General features: G+C 44.9%; 1 protein-coding gene across 1 annotated transcript in view; it reads right to left on the reverse strand.

Annotated features, from left to right (window-relative positions):
• The window catches only part of CAND1 (cullin associated and neddylation dissociated 1), a 769,151-nt gene that overhangs the window by 587,654 nt on the left and 165,482 nt on the right, over positions 1 to 16,015 (reverse strand). The window contains exon 3 of the mRNA XM_069629730.1: positions 4,022 to 4,176. Within this exon, the coding sequence (XP_069485831.1) occupies positions 4,022 to 4,176 (155 nt within the window). The remainder of the gene's footprint in view (positions 1 to 4,021; positions 4,177 to 16,015) is intronic.

The raw sequence follows: 16,015 nt of genomic DNA on the forward strand, positions 1-16,015 counted from the left end.
AATCGCCCTCCTCCAGCTGACCCAGGACCTGCTGGAGGAGGGCGAACTTCTGTGCCTTGATGAATTTGTTCAATCGTCGCAGGTCCAGGATAGGACGCCATCCTCCTGTCTTCTTTACGAGGAAGTATCTTGAGTAAACTCCGGAGCCCCGAAGCCTCTTTGGGACGAGCTCGATGGCGCCTTTCTTGAGCATTGCCTCTACCTCCAAGAGAAGTTGAGGGACGTGATGTTCCTTCCTGACCACAGGGGGGACGCGCGGGCTCTTCTTTAGGAAACTCGAGCGCGTGACCCTGGGCCAGGGCGTCCAGCACCCAACGGTCGGTGGAGATGGACTCCCACACGCTGACGAAGTTCGCCAGCCGGCCTCCCACCGGGATGCTTCGGTGGGGGCCCGACCCCACGGCCGGTTCAGTCCTGCTTCGACGAGGCTTTACCGCCTTGTCCTCCCTGGCGACGACGGCGGGGTCCGCCCGACTTGCCTTATCCCCTGTAGGCTTCCTGTGACGACGAACGGGCCGCTTGACGGTAGGTGGAATATCCGCCGCCGGAATCTTTGGATGCACCCTGCTTGCCTCTGGTGCTCCGAAAGGGCGGCCATCGTTGCTGGAGAACACCAAGAGCCCGGGCAGTCTCCGTGTCCGTCTTGATGGCTTGTAGGGAATCGTCCACTGTTTTCCCAAACAGGTTGCTCCCGTCGAACGGCATGTCCAAAACTCTGGTCTGCACATCCTGCCGGAAGTCCGTTGCCTTGAGCCATCCACGCCGTCTAAGGCACACGCCGTTGCCCAACTGGCGAAATCCAGTGTCAGCGATGTCCGTCGCTATCGTAATGGCGTGGTCCGACGCCACTTCTCCTTCCTGCAAGATCTCTAGGGCCTCAGCCCTCTTGTCGTCCAGTAGGAAGTCCAGTAGGGGGGCGATCTTGTACCACAACTCCCTGTCGTAGCGGGCTACGATAGCCAAGCCGTTGGCAGCCTTAATCATAGTCGCTGCCGATGAGATGACTCTGCGTCCCATCGTGTCCAATTAATTTCCCTCGCCGTCCGGGGGGAAGGTTGCCGTAGAGGCCGAAGCCCCCCCCGCTTTCTTCCTGGCCGCCGCGGAGACGACCGAGTCCAGGGTCGGCTGTGCCCGAAGGCACAAGGGGGCCGCGTCCGGGACCCGGTACTTTTTCTCGTACCGATCCCTTCTCGCAGGCGTTGTGGATGGGTTCTTGAGGAGGGCGAGACCCTCATCCCAGATATCGTCCAGTAGAGGTACAGCGAGGACCGTCTTCCTCTTGGTCTCGCGCCGTTGATAAAGGAAACCTTCCTTCTTTTCTTCCGGGCAGAGCTGGAAAAGCTCGGATGCCCTGGCGATCATGGCATGAAACGATCCAATCTCGTCGGGCGGGGAAGCCCGGGGAGGAGGTGACGTAAGATCCTCGTCGTCTGTACCCGTCGCGTCCGTCCCCCTATCATCCCCACGGGTCATGGCCGGGAAGGAGGGCTGAGCAGGGCGCAATGGTTGAAAAGGAGGTGGAGGATGAATCCTTCTCTTAGGAGGAGGGCTCCCAGAAGGGCCTGGCTCCGGGTCCCCCGTCGGGAGCGGTTCCTCCGTTGGTGGTAACGGCAATCTCGTCCTCATCTCCGAGCATAAGGACTGCATAGTCAACAAAATGGCCGCCGAGTTGTCTTGCGGCACTGGCTGAGGGGATTCCGACGGGCGGTCAGGAGCCTCGTCGGCACCCTCGACGTTCTCGTCGTCTCCTACGTTGGGGTCCCTCCCGACGGGCTGGTGGTCTTCCACGCCAATGCCGTGGCTTAAGACTTCGATCAGCTCCTCTTCAGAGGTTGAGGCCGAATCCACGACGACCTCCTGCCCCCCTTTTTCTTCTCCGTCGGAGGTTTCACGGGGGTCCTGTCGATGGGCTTGAAAGAGGACTCCCTCCGCGGTAGCAGGGAGACTCTGGGTCCCGAGGTCGCCTCCACTGGTGTAGCCTCCACAGGCTGAGCCAGGGCCGCCGCGACTGTCTCGATAGAAGCCTTGACAGGGTGGATCAAGGCTTTCACCACCTTAGGTGCGCTCAACGCCTTCTCCTTGGGGGGAGGGTCACCGCCTCGCTCCCCCTCCGATGGGGTCTCTCCAGGAGCTTCGCCGGGTGCTCGGCCTTCCTCTTACCCGAGCCAGAACGTTGGCTTGTGGTTGATGGCGCCGGGGAGGATGCGCCCTGCTTGGCAACCGTAGAGCCCGACCGTTCAGCGCTCCCGGTGCCAGTGGACTCGCGGTGCTTGGCCTTCTGTTGGGCCCCCGTCGCCGGGGCGCCCTCAAAGGTCTTAGCAGACTGCTCTGACTTCTTTTTGTCGCCTGACGGGCTCTTCCCTTCCAGCCAGTTGGCGAGACGCAGATGGCGGTCCTTCATGGTCCGCTCTGACATATTGCTGCAAAACGCACAGTCCTTCTCCACGTACGTCTTGTCCTCATGCAGGCAGTAGAGGCAAAGGGAGTGTTCGTCCTCCTTAAAGACATTCTGAAGCTGGCATCCATGGCAGACCCTGAAAAGCTTTCCGGGCGTCGAGCTTCCCTTCTCCTGGGCCATGTCCGATATGGGCCTGATAAAATTCTGGAGTCCTCCAAAAGCGTGGCTCGACAAAATCTTCACCCTTGAGGGGCGTAGAAGAATCCGACACGGGTCCCCGTTGATCAGATAAAGAAACAGTGGAGCTTGAGGCTCTTTTGATCTAAAAAAGAGAATTTTCCTATGAAAAAGCGCGAAAACGCACTAAAGCTCGAGAGCAATAGCACGAGGATCCCAACACTTGAACGTGCGGTAAAAATCTGAAGATGGCTGCCAGAGGCGGGGCTTAGGGAGATGGCAGTCATTGGCTGTGGTCAGTATGACGTAGAGATCAGTGATTGGTTACTACTACGAAAGACAGATCAGAAACGAAACTGAAACTGATTTTTCTTTACCGAGGATTCCCAGCCTGACGGGGAATATTCATGAGCATGTGAATCCATGCCAGACCCCATGCTGGAGAAAGAAACAAATTCCCTAAGATACAAGTGCATCTGACCCCGACCGCGCAGTGAAAAGGACTGAAGGGCGATATGCGGGGAGGAGCTCAGGAAGGCGGGACTGCAGTCCCGTGCGTTGGCACTGCATTAAAATAAAAGGACAAAAAAAAAAAAGGGCTTGGGTCCTGTCCCGATGGATGGAATGTCCCACAAGTATGGCGGAATGGGGATGCGACGTAGGAGTATGCAGTGTTAACGAGTGGGAAATTCCCTTCCAGAATGCCATAAGAGATGAGAGCTCACCAACTATGCATGCTTACATTGTGGACAGGAGAAATAATGCACGCACAAAAGAAAACCATTTCCGCACTTGTGAGAAAAATAATGGACCATTGCCAAGGACCTCATTGTGGGTACCTGGAGAGGCAGGGTTTGCATTTTCCTTTTTCACAAATGGGTCTATTAAAGAATGACCCCCAACCTGTGAAACATGTGTTTGAGTAGGTTTATGATGAGTTTCCATTTGTGTTCTTGAAACTACGCTCTGCTTAAGCGGTCTGCGAGGCAACTGTGTATTCCTGGCCCATGCTGTGTCTGAATGAACATGTTTCAGCTTATCCACCAGTGCCAATTTTGCTGGGTGAGAAGAGAGGTCTTGTCTTCTGCACAATTTACGTAAAATTATGCAAAACATAGCTGTAGTATTCTATGTTGAGAATGACGCTCTTGTTTGGAGGATGCTCTTGGAACATGCATAGTACCATCTTGATAGTCAGCAGTTCTGACAAATATGTGCTTAGACACCTGCTGATTTTTTCTAGGCCATATTTGTATTCTGCCTGATGAAATACTAAAGTCATTTTAATCTGGTTATAGACATCCCACTCGGGAGGGTAGGTGGGGAAGCATCTGGATGCAAGAGAAACAGCTGTGAAAAGCTAAGCCAGTGTTTAAATGAATGTACATCTAATTTACATAACCACAAGTTGAAATGATAATGCACCAAAGCAATAATATTTCATACCACTGGAAGCTGGTGGGAGTTCTCCAATCACAGTTTTAAGTCCGATGCTCGAAATATCTCGAAGCTGTTCCTTATCAGAGAGCATATTCGTACAAAGGGTATCCACGATAGTCTCCACTTGGTACTCCTTTACCTTACTTACCAACGGACCAAGACTGGAAAAGGTAAAAAGTAGAGTGAAACACTTTTTAAAAATAAAGCAAACCTTCAGTAAATAATATAAAGACAAGTACATTGTTTTCAGTCATCACGTAGCCGTGCATAAGTCACATCATTCCCATTTGTTATGCTTTTTTCTGAAATGGTGAGGGAGGAGCAGGTGCATAGACCAAGACCCAACAAGTATTGTGAGACATTTCACATTTCATAATTGTTGGGGGAGTCTAATAATACAGACCGGAGAGAGCAAAATCACATTGCTTAAGTTTAATCAAACAAATAACAGGCAACGAAGCTAAAATCTGTTTTAAGAACTGTTCATTGTGAATATGTCCAACCCTGCTCCATGATCGGAACAGAGACCGTTGACTCCCTCCAGCAAAAGAATTTAAAATATGAAGAGTTACTGTTGCTCTTTCGGGGCACTATGAAACTGATTTTACATGCCAAGAAAAAAGAAGGATATGATATAAAAGAAATAAAGCACCTGGAGATGGAGGATTTCTACATCGTTTGGGTCAAGTATGGAAGCAGGGATTAAGATGCAGGTATTCTGTACAGCTCTGCGCATCTCTGCTACCTCTCCTTGCCAATCTTACTGATGAGATAATAGCACATCAAACTGGTGCCAGATAGGAAAACTGAAGCACATGGGGGCAAGAATTCTCTCAAGTTTGGAAAATTAAGAAAAGCGCCATCAATGGAATTAGAATCCTTTGCATTATCAAGGAAATGCTAGAGACTGGAGCATGTTATTAAACAGGAGAATTTAGAAACCTGCCTTCACAGGAAAGCACAATTCATAAAAAACGGAATCCCTTTCCGTTCATCATGACCATTTTTCTAATATCTGTTCAGATGGATTTCTAAAATGTGGCCTGGAGGACAGATTTTAGGGGGCCACCCTATTTATAGTGAACATGAGACTCTGGGAGTTGAACCAAACCCAATCAAGGTAAGCATAGAGAGTGGTCAAGGCCAAGTCTCGGGAGAGTTGAGTGGGGTCAGGGTTTCACAATGAGTCCACACAGTGAAATACACAAGGATTATACTTAGACAGGCAAATACAAAACATACTCAATTTATTGTAGGCCTAAAAATGAATCCAGCAGGTAATATCACAATGCTCCAAATATAAAAACATACAGTTACTTAATGCAATGCATACAGTTCACCATATACCTGAAAGGAAGTAGTGGGTTTAACGTCACACTTCCAATTCATCAAAATATGCTTTTTAGCCACCATAAGGGCTCAATAAATCCAGAAGAGTTTACCAGCAGGCAAGTTTCGGTCAGCCGGGAACAGACCCAACACACATACCAAAAGGTGTGCAGGGGAAGCAAAGACCCAGCACAAGAGCCGTACACTGAATAACATCCCTTCTCAAATAGCCTCACTTTCCTACGCAGCTAAAACATATGAACAGTGCTACCCACTTGCCTTTTGCAGTTCCAACATCACAAAGTTTACATTGTAAATGAAAATACCAGAAAATCCTCCCATGCGAAGAGGAAGGTGAAGTTTAGCTCACAGAGTTGGAAGCTTCTATAGCAGGGAAGCAGAGAACAGCATGGTTTGGCTAGATGTAAAATCACAGGCAAGTCATGCAATAGAGCATCAAGGGGTGAGATTAGGACCTCAAAATGATTCCTCAAAGATAGGTAGCGATGAGCCTCAGACAAACGCAGCTTGCACTTAAAACTCAAGAACTCAAAACCAAGCACAGACTGTCCATCATAGACTTATCCTATTTTCCATATACCCACCCTCTGCAAAGAAACCCAAGCGAGAGTCTGATTATCCATTTACAAAGCCAGGTTCTTCCATGAACAGGAATCAGCACCAAGCAAAAACATCTCTCCTCCGACTTCTTCCATACCATAATGGCATGCTTTATAAACTGTGCAAGAGTTACTTAGTATCCTTATTTCCATATAGAATAAAATGTCAAGTGGGGTGGGAGAGAGATTTTTTCAATAGAAGCCCATTTCGAGGAATCATCCTGATCTAACATGAGCCAATGATGTAAATTATGCAGCGTGAATGCAGCAAGATAAACCGAAGCCTCCCAAATTACTCGAAAGCAGAAAATGTATTAACAGTCCACAAGTTTAGCAGTCCTTTGAAGGTGCACTTTTGGGAGGCGAACGTTTGTTGCCACGTGCATTTCTTAATCACAGCACTGCGAGCTGCGGTTGCTCTTGCTGTGTATCGCTTCCTGGAGGAGGCGGTACCTGCGGAGGCCACGTGACGGATCACGTGACCCCATTTCCTCATTTAACAGCGGACCAGCCGCCCTTGCGGCGTTAAGCCTGCAGCGGGGACAAGGGCGCAGCATTTACAGTACTGTTTGTCTGCTGTTTGGCTCTCGGTGGCGCTGGAGGTGATCCTATACTACTATACTACTTCTGCAAGTTTGATTCACTACCATTGTGTTATTTGTATGGTATATTAGAGAATTTAGTAGGACACTGGGTGACTGTGGAGAAGTTCTCTTTGAGCCCAACTATAGCCCTACATTTTCTGTTACTTGAGCTTTTAACTTGCATGGAATCGTGTGTTGGCCACCTCCAATACTTAGTTGGACATTGGGCAGGAGAGACGGACTAAGGCTGCTCCTCAAGCCATCGGGCGTTCCCAAGGCACTGTAGACTCAATATAACTTTTTTTAAATTTACGTTAGTTACTTTGAAAATTGTTACACGTTACATAGATTTTAATTACATTGTGCTTCTTTCCCAGCCCTTTCTTATTCCTCTCCTTTTATTTTGCTACTCTATCCTCAGAGGCTGCGAGTTGTACTCTCCTCTTACTTTTTATCTGAAGGGAGTGTTTTTTGGTACAATTGAAAATATTTAAATATGCCAGCACTTAGAAGCGGGTTCGAAACTGTGGAGAGTCTAGAGAATAAGATAGTAGAAGTTCAATTGGTCTCCCCAACACAGTGTGAGGCGCTTGTTAATATAGACCATATGGAAAATAAGACTGCCTCTAATGTATATGTTGAGGTTAGGGATGGAGGATCCAAGCACACACCCGAAGGGAGTTTGGGGGGACCATCCATCACCAATTTTGGAGTTGTGGAAGTGCAAGCTCCCACTGGGAGAAATGTAGATATATTAGATAGAGGCCACTGGGGTCCATAGGGATATGTTGGATTCTAGACAGGAACTTACGGATGAAGAATGCCTGCAGCAACGTCTATTTGGTACTTAAAGGGTGGTTTGTTATCATGCATCCACTCCAGAAGAATTTTTTAAGTGGAAAAATGCAAGCTGGGGATCTTAACAGCTTGGATTTAACCAAATTGAACACAATGGGAAATAAAAAGGATAAATACCCATTTGGCACTAGGCATTCCACTCATATCTCGCCAGCAGTGTTTATTTTTGGGAGGGATGATCAGAATAAGATGCAAGGTGCTATTAGCCCAACCCAGTCCAAGCATGCCAATTGGGGAGAACAATTTAATGGGACACCTATCCATTCTAATCATAATCTTAATTTACCTAATGGGGGGAATTTGGATGATTCCTTTTTACTTATGGCGGATGCTACAGGCGATTTACTCAAATAAATTATCGATCTGGAGATACAGACAGGGAGATTTCTATCCAAGGGTAAAAATGTGAGGAGCCTATCTGAGGGGGCTCCGAGTTGTATTACTAGAGGCACTACTATGATGGCGAAACAACAAGAGGGTAAGCAATTAATCCCCACTAGAAGGGCATTAGAGACTTCTACAATGCCTATACATAGGAAGACAACTTACACTCAAACAGATAAGGAACGGTACCCATGTCCTAAAACAGTGGATAGTTCCACGGAACCTCACCAAACAATATTGGAAAGTCATTCTGGTGTTAAGAATAAACACAAAATACCCTGTTCAGGTGGGGAAGAGAGGAGATTACCTCCTACCCCTTCTATCTAACCTCCATATTAGCTTAAATCTGGCTTTGAAAACTATAGGTGAGTCCCAAGAGATGCTCAATGGCTCTATGGTAGGCCAACAAGCAGCTTTTAACCAATGAGTCACTCGTTTGGCATTTTTAGAGGGCCTAGTGGAGGGTAAATCCCATAATGATCATAATAAAGAACAGAATATATACGATAAATATAAAGAGGAACAAGATATTAGATTAACTACTATGGATGCTAAAATCACCACTGTTGGAAATTATGCTTTCCGGGGATCACCCTACCTCTTTAGATAAAGGGATCGTGGACTTAGACCTCCATGACCAAGCAAATAAAAAATCCAATGAAAATAAAGGTGGAAATGAATTGAGCTGTCCAGATAGCACTTCAGTCCTTGTGGACGTTATGGTAAGAGATACTTGGTGACTTGCTCTAGAACAGTTTTTGGAAAACTCTAGTGCCCAGGAGCAGGGGAGTGAATCATCTAAGGTGAGGGAAGCCGTGAACATTAGTAGTGAAGAAGCGATAATTATCCAACTTACTCCACCTAAAAAGGGGAAAAAATGTAAACAAAAGACTAAGCATATAGAGAAAAAATTAGTAGACCCAGTATTAGAAATGGATGGAATGATTAACTCAGATGAAATAGATCTTGTTAACAATTCGGACTATGATATTAATGAGGTACCACAATCACCAGTGAATAGACCTAAAAAAAAAACAAAAAAACAAGCTAGGCTGCTCAAAAAAACTAAAAATATGCCCAATACAAAAATTAAAGGCGGAAATTCTAATCTTAAAGCAATTAGGAATTTTATAGCTCAAGAAGAATGGGAAGATAGTGGGGTAGTGAATGTCCCGAATAGAGAAGGTAAGGTGCGGAGGGAGGTTTCCAACAAAGACTCTTTAGCTGGGGGAGAAAATAAATACAAACCTGAACATGGATGAGAGTAATCTGAAAATTGGACACGACCGCCCCCAAACTAAACAAACCAAGATGACAGCTTTTGGTAAAATAACCAGCACCAAACATGCCAGAACATCAGTAGGCACGCAACAAATTAAAATTCCCCCGGCGTCCCAGGTTATAATGCCAATAGTATATTCCAATAGCCCCCCCCTTAATGTGGCACTTGCTATGGTCGAGAGTGGGTGTGGTTGTTCGACTAATATGGGGGGGAAAGTCCCCTAGATACTCCGTTGCTTAAAATCCATGATTTCCAAGGAAATGCTTTGGCTAAAACATCTGTTGATAACACAAAGATGCAATCTAGTTTGGGTCAGCCCCTTTTAAAGATCCACACAGGGAAGATTATGGGTTGGATCAATAATAACAAAACTGACTCTCAGACTAGTTTAAATAGAACACATCTTTTAAATTTGTTCCAAATAATTTCTTTATTGCGGGCTATAACAACTGATTATATAGATGCCATCTCCTTACTCAAACATCATAATCATCGTATGTTAAGTTATTTTCATTCGGTGATGGTGGCAGATATGCGTGCACAAGAAAATAATCTTAATTATTTGGGATATGATCCAACTACATTATCAGACGACAAAGAGGCCGGTAATTTTCTTCAATACAAGGAACCGATTAATACTAAAATGCAACAAATTACACAATTGGATAATAAAGTAGGAAATGTAGATCCAGGGATGGCTTTAATTTCTATTCTTCTTAATAGTGGACAAGATTGGTCATGGTTGCAACCAATGCTCAAAACTTTAGGGACCCTTACACAAAGTAAGGGGTGTTCCTAATAGATTTAATATCAAGTTTATTTCCTAGAATTCATGTGGGGGACTACACTTAAACACATTACTGACTAAAGGTGAAATTTACACCTGTCCCCGTATTTATTTTTTTCAAGAAACCATGAAGTTGTCTGATATGTATATAGAGGGATTCCATACATTCTCTTTAGCATCTAGAGGGCCAGCTGGTCGACCTAGTGGCGGTTTAATTACTGCTGTTGATCGTAACTTGGGGTTTCAGGGTAATGTTATTTTTAGGAGTGATTGGCTTCTGGGTATTGTCCTAACGTCAAAGAATAATGTAGATCCGATCCTCCTGTTGAATCTATATTGGAATCCGCTAAAAGTGACCATCGATACAGTGGAAGGTTCTCTTGGAGAAATTTTGGGTGGTTGGTTTGAGAAGGGGTTCGGAAATCGCATTATCTTGGGAGGTGATTTTAATTCGGCCTGTGCTGAGGGCTCTATGCTAAATGAAAGAGGGGTGATCCCTAAATTGCTTCATCCGAGTATTAAGAGAGGTATATGGTGGGATAAGTTCCTTGATCATTGGGATTTGGGGCTTTTAGATCATGACACGGATTGGAATTTACCCAAATATACCTGGAAAAGAGGAAGCAACAGTTCTAGAATTTATTTTTTCTATGTATCTAATAGCTGGAAGCAAGCATGTGGAAAATTGACACCGATAATGATAGAGCTAGGTGATCATATTCCTATATGTTTTTCTTCATCAATTCTGAATCTTTGCAATCACACTAATACTATGTTTTTGGGTCTAAAGGTGGCAAATAATGGGAGAAGGATTGTTTGGAATAAGAAAACAATTATGAAATTCAATACCTTGGTTTTGGAGAACCTAACCCAATTATCATATGGAATTAATAGGGAAGTGGGCATCCTATTGGGGGGAACTTATTAGAATAATATTATAATGTGATGCGTTTATAAAATTAGCATAACAGATAATAGGGAGGTGATGAAATCTAGGGGGAAGGTAGGTGACTCCAAAATCCAAGAATCCAAATGTATCAAATATAGGGATTTAAAAACTTTAAAGAAACTACCCATCTCCTGGTCTGAATTTCAGTTTAGGAAGAAAAAAAATTATCATGAAACACAAAAATCTGATTAAGTCCCTGAGAATGGATCAATATCAGAAGTGCATCAATTGATGATGTATAATCTCTGCAAGGGCAGAGACGTTAAATTTTGGGCTAATGTCAACAATGCACTCACACCAGCAAAAGATAGACTTGATTGTCCTATCCAAGCTATGGCGTGGTGAGCCTATTATAAGGAAAACTTTGCATTGCCTTTTGCCTTCTCTAGGGAACAGGATATGGATTTAGGTCCTCCAGTGGTGGGTGATTGTGGGTGGGATTTTGAGGATATTATGTGGGCCATCAATAAACTTAAACCATCTAGAGCGCCGGGCCCCGATGGTATCCCTCCTTTTGTCATAAAGGCGGCCCCTGAAATGTGGGCTGAGATGCTCAAACCCATATTTGATATTTTTAAAAATCATATCATCCCTAAATCTTGGGCTCAAAGCATTATTGTTCCAATATTTAAAAAAGGTGATGTCCTCAACCCCCAGAACTATAGACCCATAGCTCTTTTAGATGCTTCGAGTAAGGTTTTCGGTATTCTTCTTTTAAGGGACCTTAATAAAGTGATTAGGAGGAATGTCTGTTTTAGTAAATTTCAGGTTGGTTTTAGAGAGGGGCTGGGAACCGATCTGAATGGTTATATATTGGCCCACTTAAGAGATACAGTCCATCAGTCCAACACGGGAGACCTCTCTTTATGGCATCCTTAGATCTTTCCAATGCCTTCGACGGGGTAATCAGAGCAAGATTGTGGACTAAAATGTTAGCAATGAAAATTCCGCGAAAGATTGTCCAACTCTTGGCTCTGTTGCATAGGAATACCTCGGTCAGGGTTCGGTTGACCAAGGAATGTTTGTTATCTGATGCTATTGACACTAAGGTTGGGATCAAGCAGGGCTGCTCACTTGCACCCACGCTCTTCAACCTATACGTTAGCAATGTGGAGGACATGTGGCAGGGGTCCCTCCATTGCGCCAGCTAGGTTGGGGAGTTTGGATATTGAATGGATGGCCTTTGCTGATGATTTTATTTTATTTGACCGTACTCCACGTGGCCTTCGTAGAAAGATGGATATTTTTTTTCAGTATGCAATGATGAACAACCTCTCACCCAATGCATCCAAATCCCGAACGATTGTGGTCACTAAGAAAAGAACTGTCAAATCATTTACTTGGACGATGGGGTGGAACATGTCCAAGCTATAACATATCTAGGCTATAACTTTACTAACAAATCTAGCCTTAAGATGTGGAAATTGAGCCTAGCAGAAAAAGCTTCAAAACTAAAAATTCAAATGAAATTTCTGAAAGTTATGGTATGTAAATTTTCACTCCTTCCGATCAGACGTTATTATCTTGCAAAAGCTGAGCCAATTCTTTTGTACAGTCTGGACATATGTACCCACGATATGAGCTCATACCTGAATGTGGTTCAGGGGAAAATGTGGAAAGAAGTACTGGGCCTATCCATGGCAGTCCCCAATGCCATTATTCGCCATGAGTTATGTCTTATTTCACCTAAAGCCAGATACCTGTGGAGACAGTTATCTTTGTTTAGAAAGATGAATGATCCACCAGCAAACACCTTATATGTGTTGTTAAATAAGGTCGCTAAATCCAGGTCAGTAAAATCTATTAGAGGATTCTGTGATAAAAATGAATCTTCCATTAGATACTCTAGGTCTTTCTTTAGAAGACCTGGTACAACCACCAGGATTAGTTAAGAGACTTTTATTTAAGGCAGATTGGGTGGACACTGTAAATGGTATAGAGTCTTACTCCTCTTATAAGGAGTATGCTAACTCTAGACATGTAAGAGAATGTATTCCGCTTTATATACAAAGATTCCCTTGTTACAGGGCAAGACTAACTTTTATGCGCTTTAGACTCAATCAGGTGCCGACTTTAGAAAGGATGGGTCACTGGGGACATGAAGAGATGCCTAGGCAAGCTCAAACTAGTTTCACATGTCGCTTCTGTGGAGAACCTGACATGTTAGAAACTCTCAAACACCTTGTCCTATCCTGTACCCACTTTGAGTCTAAACGAGCGCTCTATCTTAAAGATAGATTTAATAGGGATCTTGAAATGTCCATCCATTTGTTTTGGAGTCGTATGTGGGGTGTAAACATTTCTTTAATTCTGGCATTAAATCTATTACTCCAAAATATAATAGAGGAATTGGAAAAAAGGAATTCTATAAGTAAGGCTTCTACAGAAGAAAAATAGGACTGTCATGCCTGCCGGACATACCCCTGGACCAGGAACAACTTCTCCATACAAGATGAGTTAAGCCCACAGAACCAGTAGACCTTTTTACTCAAAATGGAGGTTGTTCGATACATTGCCCGGAAAACGACGTCTGCATTTTTCACGTCGTTAATTTTCACGTGTATCACGGCAGTGCGTACATAAGCAGCGTGGAAACGCCATTCGCTGCTTCTGATTAAGTCAATGTTGGCGTTTGTAGCTGAACCCCGGACCTGCGTTCTCGCATTCCTTTCAGCAAACTTCTTTGGCCTAATTTGAGCTTGTTTTCCTCCACACGCTAATTCCTGGCTTGTGTGTATCCTGTTCGCGTGCCAAATCTCCACGCGGGCGCTATCTGCAAGCGCGGCTGTTCTGAGCTGCGTGAATCCTGTTCGCGTGCCAAATCTCCACGCGGGCGCTGTCTGCAAGCACGGCTGTCCTGAGCTGCATGAATCCTGTTTGCGTGCCAAATCTCCACGCGGACGCTGTCTGCAAGCGCGGCTGTCCTGAGCTGCGTGAATCCAGTTCGCGTGCCAAATTTCCACGCGGACGCTGTCTGCTAGCGCGGCTGTCCTGAGCTGCGTGAATCCAGTTCGCGTGCCAAATTTCCACGCGGACGCTGTCTGCTAGCGCGGCTGTCCAGGGCTGCGTGAATCCTGTTCGCGTGTCTAATTCTTCACGCAGAAACGCTGTCTACAGGTGCGGCTGGCTTGGCTGCGTGTATGCTGTCGCGTGCAATCCTGCACGTGTTTTTCTGAACTACTTCGAACTTTTGGTACCTGTGACAGTCAACAGGTGAGATTCTTATTTTGTTCTTTGTGGGAAAGGAAGTATTTCATGAACTATTGGAAGGTGAATGTGCACAGTACATTGGACGCTACCCTGTGGTGCACCAACCCGGTATCTAGCGAGAGCCTTGTGCCGTTCGGGATAAGTCTCCCTTACTAATCTTCCCTTCCTTTGTCGTTTGTTCAACTCTTGGGACTCTTCAAGATATTGTCCTGGAATTCTTCAGTTTAGCCTTAAGGTCAGTGTCTGAATTAATCCCAATTCTGTGTTTCTTAGTATTTAATTTAGGACAGTGTCTTATGATACTTAACTATTTTAGGCATACTTCCTGTACAATTCCCACGCCCTTTCCAGTGATCCATCTCTCTGCCCGTTTTATTCAGTCAGAGAGTTGTATCATTTGGAAGGTCTAATTTGACCTGCCTTCAATCAAGTCGTGTGAAGATAGGATCCGGAAAAGCCCTACCAAATTGTATCCTTTTTTGGTTTCTGTATCCTTTTCAGTTGATACTTTGGTGATTTATGACAGGACTGGCAAGATAATGGAAAATAAGGGGATTAAAAAATACATTATTAATTCAGGGCTGGGATAGATATTTTATGATCTTTTTACAATGTTTGTGATTTTGAGGAATTTATTCTACATTATATATGTTTTATAAAATGAATTGTATATGTACATTGTGTATGAAATGTTGTATAAGGTTTTATGTAAACTAACAATGCAACAATAAAAACAATTAAAAAATTAACAGTCCACAAGAACAGAGGCCCTAACTTTAGAAGTCCAACCCCAAGTTGAGTAGGGCCTTGTGCCCAAAAATTCAAAGTACCAAGTAAGGACATGTTGCAGTGGGTGTGAAGAATGTTCCAGAAGTTGTTCAAAGGGATTTAAAGGTGAGTAAATGTTATTTCCTAACTTCTAGAAGTGCTTTTTCAGAAGTTTAAAAGCCAATGGAATGGAATAATAAATCAAACTTCTTCACAAACTTTATAAGGAAGGAGATGGGGGCACCGTATGTATTGAGACTAGTGACCGCCCTTACTCCCATTTCCCCAAAGGACTTAGTAGTTTGAATGGGGCTTGCTGGGGGTAGGTTTTCCCACTGTTTGATCCAGTAAAAGATGCCCAGGAGCTGCAGTGCAAGTAAGTTTCCCAGGAGCAGCGTGCAACCCTTTCCAGTGAAGAAATGCAGCAGGCACCGATGCAGGACTCTTATCAGACTGGGGAAGGCAGATTCCAGCAACAGTCACCGCAAACAGGCGACACCAGGCATCTCGCCAATCGCGAACAAAGGAAGCATTCCTGAACAAGACCCGTCTATGCTGGGATGCTGAAACTTTGCAGGAAGGCGACTTGATAGACTAGCTGAAGACCCCCAAAGTTCTGGGCCAAGACAAGGAACAGTGATTCCTCTAGCACAGTAGCCCAAAACAGAGCAGGTTGGTCCACTGGTTGTTCCGGGAACACTTCCAAAGGCTCCAGGCTTAGTGATTAAATTCATCAGTAATCAGATTGGTTACATTTCTCAGTTTCCAAACCAGTCCCACAATAGTTACAGTTAACAACAATGGTGTAGTGAAGAGGAAGGCCTGAACTAAGAGCAATGCCATCATTTTGGTGAAGTCCAAAATGATGGCATTGCTCTTAGTTCAGGCCTTCCTCTTCCACAAAACCACGTGTCTTTGGTAAACATTTTGGTGCAATACCAAGCTGCACACTACAGTTCCATTTGTTTCTAGGCTTTGAAATGTAACAGAGGATGGGTGCTTGAGAGCCAGAGTGAAGATGGCTCCGTATGAGTCGGCCAATGGATTACAAAATTCTCCCCTTCCAGTCCCCAGAAAAAGAATGCAGAAAATGACTCCATAGGAACGCTTGACACAAGCCCTGGAAGTTTCAACCGCTTTCAACGATGCCCCGATGCCAGCCAAGGGAGCGTATGACATGGGCCTCTGACCTTTGAACGTACACGTTAGAGAACTTCAGGAGGACCCTC

The sequence above is a fragment of the Ambystoma mexicanum genome, chromosome 12 (genome assembly GCF_040938575.1).
Source record: "Ambystoma mexicanum isolate Mex_15411 chromosome 12, UKY_AmexF1_1, whole genome shotgun sequence".
NCBI classification, from domain to species: domain Eukaryota; kingdom Metazoa; phylum Chordata; class Amphibia; order Caudata; family Ambystomatidae; genus Ambystoma; species Ambystoma mexicanum.